This window comes from Rhinoraja longicauda, unplaced genomic scaffold (genome assembly GCF_053455715.1).
Source record: "Rhinoraja longicauda isolate Sanriku21f unplaced genomic scaffold, sRhiLon1.1 Scf002505, whole genome shotgun sequence".
NCBI classification, from domain to species: domain Eukaryota; kingdom Metazoa; phylum Chordata; class Chondrichthyes; order Rajiformes; family Arhynchobatidae; genus Rhinoraja; species Rhinoraja longicauda.
Window position 1 is genome coordinate 1 of NW_027603718.1, and position 7287 is coordinate 7287.

Genomic DNA, 7287 nt, shown 5'->3' on the forward strand with positions numbered 1-7287 from the left:
ATGTTTCTATGAATGCATTCAGAGAATTGGCCTCTACTGCCTTCTGAGGCAGAGAATTCCACAGATTCACAACTCTGACTGAAAAAGTCACCCTCTGAAAGTTTGGAGGAATATGGACCAAGCGCAGGCAAGTGGGACGAGGGTAGCTGGGACAGTATTGGCCGGTGTGGGCGGGTTGGGCCGAAGGGCCTGTTTCCACACTGTATCAATCTACGATTCTAAGGGTACCGAGGTGCAGTGACAAGCTTTTGTTGCGTGCTAACCAGTCTGCGGAAAGACGACATACGTTTACAATCGAGCCATTTCCTCTGTGCCAAGCAGTTGCCCTTCCCTTCTCAAACTCACTGTAGAATCTCTCCCGGCAGAGAGGGGAGATCATAAGTGACCATAAGTGATTGGAGTAGAATTAGGGGAGAACGTACAAACTCCGTACAGGCAGCACCCATAGTCGGGATCGAACCCAGGATTCCAGCGCTGCATTTGCTGTAAAGGCAACAGCTCTACCGCTGCGCCACCGTGCCGCAAAGTGTGTGGCAATGACTTCCACAGATTCACCACCCTCTGACGAAAGGAGTTCTTCCTCAGTTACTGCCAGTACGAAGAAGGTCCTGCTGAGCCGGATGGTCACATCGCACAGTCAACCAGCACAGATGTGCTTGCACTTTATTCTGTTTTAAAACTGTTATAATTTGTTTCATTGGGTTGTTTAAATTAATAGTGATGAGCTAATTGATTTATTGCATCGTATGGGAGGTGCATTCCCAATCTCGTTGTACCCCCCTGTACAATGACAATAAAGATATATTGTATTGTATTGAATGGCGGAGCGGACTTGATGTAGGGCCGAATGGCCTAATTCTGCTCCTATCTCTTATCTCTGTAAAGCGTCTTTGAGTATATGAAAAGCGCTATATAAATAAAATACATTATTATTATTATTATTATGATCTTATGACTTTATAACCTGATGGACCATGTCCATTTTTTTTGGGGGGGGAGGGGTCGGTCATGTGGTCAAGTGAGTCACGTGGGCGGCCGTTTGGCGACCATTAGGCGCGCGTCTGCCCCACGTGGGTGGGTGGACGGGACAGTGTCGGGACGTCACGGCGAGAAACGGCGCCGTTACGTCACTGCGAGGGGCGGGACCTGAACGTCACGGCCGGGGGAGGGGGGGCGGTACTTGGACGGCGGACCAATCATCCAGTCGCGCCGGTGACGGGCAGGAGCGGCGTCTAATGGGAGGGTGGGAGCGGGATCAGTCGGTCACGTGTGTGTGTGTGGGGGAAACCTGGCGGTCACGTGCGTGGTGGGGGAGGGGTCGGTCATCTGGTCAAGGGAGTCAAGTGGGCGGCCGGTTGGCGTCCGTTAGGCGCGCGTCCGCCGCACGTAGGTGGGTGGAGGGGGCAGGGTCGTGACGTCACGGCGAGGGACGGCCCCCCGACGTCACTGCGAGGGGCGGGACCTACACGTCACGGCGAGGGAGGCGGGACAGGGACGGCGGACCAATCATCCAGTCGCGACGGTGACAGGCAGGAGCGGCGTCCTATGGGAGGGTGGGGGCGGGATCTGTCGGTTTAGTGTGTGTGTGTGGGGGCACCTGGCGCTCACGTGCGTGGTGGGGGGAGGGGTCGGTCATCTGGTCAAGGGAGTCACGTGGGCGGCCGGTTGCCGGTTGGCGACCGTTAAGCGCGCGTCCGCCCCACGTGGGTGGGTGGAGGGGCAGGGTCGTGACGTCACGGTGAGGGACGGCCCCCCGTCGTCACTGCGAAGGGGCGGGACCACTATGTCACGGCGGGGGGAGGGGGGCGGCACCTGGACGGCGGACCAATCATCCAGTCGCGGAGTTGACGGGCAGGAGCGACGTCCAATGGGAAAGAGGGGGCGGGACCTGAAGGTCACGTGTGTGGGGGACCTGGTGTGTGGTGGGGGAGGAGGGAGAAGGGGAACGTCATCAGTCAGTGGGTGGGAGGGGAGTCGAGAGGGAGGGTGTGCGCCGGCTGTTGCTCCTGCTCCTGGCCCTGGGCTCGCACTGCGGCACCCAGGCTGCGTTCCCCCCGCCCGCCCCGCCCCGCCCCGCCATGCCGCGCAAGAAACCCTTCAGCGTGAAGCAGAAGAAGAAGCAGCTGCAGGAGAAGCGAGAGAAGAAAAGGCAGGGTGAGTGGTGGAGATGGGAAATGGGCACACAGTGCGTGGGACAGGGGGTACAGTGTGGGATTGACTGGGGATACAGTGTGGGACAGGGGGTACAGTGTGGGACTGACTGGGGATACAGTGTGGGACAGACTGGGGATACAGTGTGGGATTGACAGGGGGTACAGTGTGGGACTGGGGATACAGTGTGGGACAGGGGGTACAGTGTGGGACTGACAGGGGATACAGTGTGGGACAGGGGGTACAGTGTGGGACTGACTGGGGATACAGTGTGGGACAGGGGGTACAGTGTGGGACTGACTGGGGATACAGTGTGGGACAGACTGGGGATACGGTGTGGGATTGACAGGGGGTACAGTGTGGGACTGGGGATACAGTGTGGGACAGGGGGTACAGTGTGGGACTGACAGGGGATACAGTGTGGGACAGGGGGTACAGTGTGGGACAGGGGATACAGTGTGGGACAGGGGGTACAGTGTGGGACTGACTGGGGATACAGTGTGGGACAGGGGGTACAGTGTGGGACTGACTGGGGATACAGTGTGGGACAGACTGGGGATACGGTGTGGGACTGACAGGGGGTACAGTGTGGGACTGGGGATACAGTGTGGGACAGACTGGGGATACGGTGTGGGACTGACAGGGGGTACAGTGTGGGACTGGGGATACAGTGTGGGACTGGGGGTACAGTGTGGGACTGACAGGGGATACAGTGTGGGACAGGGGGTACAGTGTGGGATTGACAGGGGATACAGTGTGGGACAGACTGGGGGTACAGTGTGGGATTGACAGGGGATACAGTGTGGGACAGGGGGTACAGTGTGGGACTGACTGGGGGTACAGTGTGGGACAGGGGGTACAGTGTGGGACTGGGGATACAGTGTGGGATTGACAGGGGGTACAGTGTGGGATTGACAGGGGATACAGTGTGGGACAGACTGGGGATACAGTGTGGGACTGACTGGGGATACAGTGTGGGACTGGGGATGGGCATACAGTGCGTGGGACAGGGGGTACAGTGTGGGACTGGGGATACAGTGTGGGATTGACAGGGGGTACAGTGTGGGACTGGGGATGGGCATACAGTGCGTGGGACAGGGGGTACAGTGTGGGACTGGGGATACAGTGTGGGACTGACTGGGGATACAGTGTGGGACTGACAGGGGATACCGTGTGGGACTGGGGATACAGTGTGGGACTGACAGGGGGTACAGTGTGGGACTGACAGGGGGTACAGTGTGGGACTGACAGGGGGTACAGTGTGGGACTGGGGATACAGTGTGGGACTGACTGGGGATACAGTGTGGGACTGACAGGGGGTACAGTGTGGGACTGGGGATGGGCATACAGTGCGTGGGACAGGGGGTACAGTGTGGGACTGACTGGGGATACAGTGTGTGGGACAGACTGGGGATACAGTGTGGGATTGACAGGGGATACCGTGTGGGACAGACTGGGGATACAGTGTGGGACAGACTGGGGATACAGTGTGGGACTGGGGATGGGCATACAGTGCGTGGGACATGGGGATACAGTGTGGGACTGGGGATGGGCATACAGTGCGTGGGACATGGGGATACGGTGTGGGATTGACAGGGGATACCGTGTGAACAGACTGGGGATACAGTGTGGGACAGACTGGGGATACAGTGTGGGACTGGGGATGGGCATACAGTGCGTGGGACATGGGGATACAGTGTGGGACTGGGGATGGGCATACAGTGCGTGGGACATGGGGATACAGTGTGGGACTGGGGATGGGCATACAGTGCGTGGGACAGGGGATACAATGTGGGACTGACTGGGGATACACAGTGTGGGACTGGGAATGGGGATACAGTGTGGGACTGACTGGGGATACAGTGTGTGGGACATGGGGATACAGTGTGGGACTGACTGGGGATACACAATGTGGGACTGACTGGGGATGGGCATACAGTGCGTGGGACATGGGGATACAGTGTGGGACTGACTGGGGATACACAATGTGGGACTGGGGATGGGCATACAGTGCGTGGGACAGGGGATACAGTGTGGGACTGGGGATGGGCATACAGTGTGGGACAGGGGATACAGTGTGGGACTGACTGGGGATACAGTGTGGGACAGACTGGGGATGGGCATACAGTGTGGGACTGGGACTGGACATGGGGATACAGTGTGGGACTGGGACTGGACATGGGGATACAGTCTGGGACTGGACATGGGGATACAGTGTGGGACAGACTGGGGATACAGTGTGGGATTGACAGGGGATACCGTGTGGGACAGACTGGGGATACAGTGTGGGACAGACTGGGGATACAGTGTGGGACTGGGGATACAGTGTGGGATTGACAGGGGATACAGTGTGGGGCTGGGAATACAGTGTGGGACAGACTGGGGATACAGTGTGGGACTGGAGATACAGTGTGGGGCAGACTGGAGATGCAGTGTGGGACAGACTGGGGATACAGTGTGGGACTGGAGATACAGTGTGGGATTGACGGGATACAGTGTGGGACCTGGGACTGGACATGGGGATACAGTGTGGGACAGACTGGACATGGGGATACAGTGCGTGGGACTGACAGGGGATACAGTGTGGGACGAGATAGAGTGTGGGACTGAAGATACAGTGGGACTGACAGGGGATACAGTGTGGGACAGGGTATACAGTGTGGGACAGGGTATACAGTGTGGGACAGACAGGGCATACAGTGTGGGACTGGGGATGCAGTGTGGGACTGGGGATACGGTGTGGGACTGGGGATACAGTGTGGGACTGGAGATACAGTGTGGGGAAGGGTGTGGGGCTGGGAATACAGTGCAGGGTTCCAGTATGGTCTGTGAATACGGTGAAGGGTGTCCAGTGTGGACAGGGAGTACAGTGCAGAGTGGACTGTGTGTTTAGATGGGCAGGGTGTACAGTACAGGGTGTCCAGTGTGGGCAGGGGAAGGGGATACAGTGCATGGTGTCCAGTGTGGATGGGGAAGGGGATACAGTACAGGGTGTCCAGTGTGGGCAGGGGAAGGGGATACAGTGCAGGGTGTCCAGTGTGGGCAGGGGAAGGGGATACAGTGCAGGGTGTCCAGTGTGGGAAGGGGATACAGTACAGGGTGTCCAGTGTGGGAAGGGGATACAGTACAGGGTGTCCAGTGTGGGCAGGGGAAGGGGATACAGTGCAGGGTGTCCAGTGTGGGCAGGGGAAGGGGATACAGTGCATGGTGTCCAGTGTGGGCAGGGGAAGGGGATACAGTGCATGGTGTCCAGTGTGGATGGGGAAGGGGATACAGTACAGGGTGTCCAGTGTGGGAAGGGGATACAGTACAGGGTGTCCAGTGTGGGCAGGGGAAGGGGATACAGTGCAGGGTGTCCAGTGTGGGCAGGGGAAGGGGATACAGTGCAGGGTGTCCAGTGTGGGCAGGGGAAGGGGATACAGTGCATGGTGTCCAGTGTGGATGGGGAAGGGGATACAGTGCATGGTGTCCAGTGTGGATGGGGAAGGGGATACAGTACAGGGTGTCCAGTGTGGGAAGGTAATACAGTGCAGGGTGTCCAGTGTGGGAAGGGGATACAGTACAGGGTGTCCAGTGTGGGCAGGGGAAGGGGATACAGTACAGGGTGTCCAGTGTGGGCAGGGGAAGGGGATACAGTGCATGGTGTCCAGTGTGGGCAGGGGAAGGGGATACAGTGCATGGTGTCCAGTGTGGGCAGGGGATACAGTACAGGGTGTCCAGTGTGGGCAGGGGAAGGGGATACAGTACAGGGTGTCCAGTGTGGGCAGGGGAAGGGGATACAGTGCAGGGTGTCCAGTGTGGGCAGGGGAAGGGGATACAGTGCATGGTGTCCAGTGTGGGCAGGGGAAGGGGATACAGTGCAGGGTGTACAGTGTGGGCAGTGGCAGGTAATACAGTGCATGGTGTCCAGTGTGGGAAGGGGATACAGTGCATGGTGTCCCGTGTGGGCAGGGGAAGGGGATACAGTACAGGGTGCCCAGTGTGGATTGGGGCAGGGAATATAGTGTGGGGTTGACAGTGTGGACAGGGCAGGTAATAGTGCAGAATGCCCAGTGTGTGTGGGGGCAGGGACAGTGCCAGTGATGGGTACTACAGTGCAGGATGTCCAGTGTGTGTGGGGGCAGGGAGGGTGCCAGTGATGGGCATCACAGTGCGGGCAGAGTTGGTGCCAGTGATGGGCACTACAGTGCAGGGTGCCCAGTGTGGGCAGGGTCGATGCCAGTGACGAGCACCACAGTGCAGGATGCCCAGTGTGGGCAGGGTCGATGCCAGTGACGGGCACCACAGTGCAGGGTGCCCAGTGTGGGCAGGATCGGTGCCAGTGACGGGTACTACAGTGCCGACTGCTTTGCCTTTCTCCTGCAGTCTTCCCTGACGGAGTGCGTTCCAGCTCCCACAGCCGGAGCGGCAGCCACGACCAGCACGAGGAGCAGACGGACACGTCCGACAGCGAGTCCCTCTCCCTGCCAATCCGGAAAATCAACCAGCAGCCGGTTCTGCGCAAACCGGGAGAGCAGGGATACGACCCTAACAGGTGATGGAAGTGGAAGGGCAGTCGGGATACCTGCCGGGAGCGGAGGGGAGGAGAGGAGAAATCCTGGCTGATGCAATCAGTCCCCACACCATTGACTGGGTATTCCTTGCTGGGGTGTGTTTGGAGCTGGTAGGGGCACTCTTGACTGCTCATCCCTTTGTCCCCCCTTCAATTCAAAGCAGCGACGCATTTTTAGTTCCGTTTATTGTCACGTGTCCTGAGGTACAGTGAACAGCTCGGTCGACAGCGTGGTGAAGCAGATGTGTGTCATAGAATGTAGAAGAAACAGGTGTTGGAGGAGGCCATTCAGCCCTTCGAGCCAGCAACACCCATTCAATAAGGAAATTGGAGGAACAGCACCTCATATTTCGCCTGGGCAGTTTGCAGCCCAGCGGTATGAACGTCGACTTCTCCAACTTTAGATAGTCCCTCTGTCCCTCCCTTCCCCTCCCCCTTCCCAGATCTCCCTCTATCTTCCTGTCTCCACCTATATCCTTCCTTTGTCCCGCCCCCCTGACATCAGTCTGAAGAAGGGTCTCGACCCGAAACGTCACCCATTCCTTCTCTCCTGAGATGCTGCCTGACCCGCTGAGTTACTCCAG

At 58.2% G+C, this 7287-nt stretch overlaps 1 protein-coding gene across 1 annotated transcript; it reads left to right on the forward strand.

Moving 5' to 3' along the window:
- Positions 1–1974: 1974 nt before the first annotated feature.
- LOC144591863 (guanine nucleotide-binding protein-like 1) lies at positions 1975–6862 on the forward strand. Its single transcript, XM_078395872.1, has 2 exons — positions 1975–2154; positions 6517–6862. Exons 1-2 carry the CDS (start codon positions 2079–2081, stop codon positions 6687–6689), a joined length of 249 nt encoding a protein of 82 aa, XP_078251998.1. The 5' UTR covers positions 1975–2078; the 3' UTR covers positions 6690–6862.
- The last annotated feature ends 425 nt before the right edge of the window (positions 6863–7287 follow it).

Bases quoted from the DNA above. Each gene is read 5' to 3' on its own strand.
- LOC144591863 (XM_078395872.1), top strand. From the start codon at position 2,079: ATGCCGCGCAAGAAACCCTTCAGCGTGAAGCAGAAGAAGAAGCAGCTG. The intron at 2,155-6,516 runs GTGAGTGGTGGA...TTTCTCCTGCAG, and splicing joins GCGAGAGAAGAAAAGGCAGG to TCTTCCCTGACGGAGTGCGT.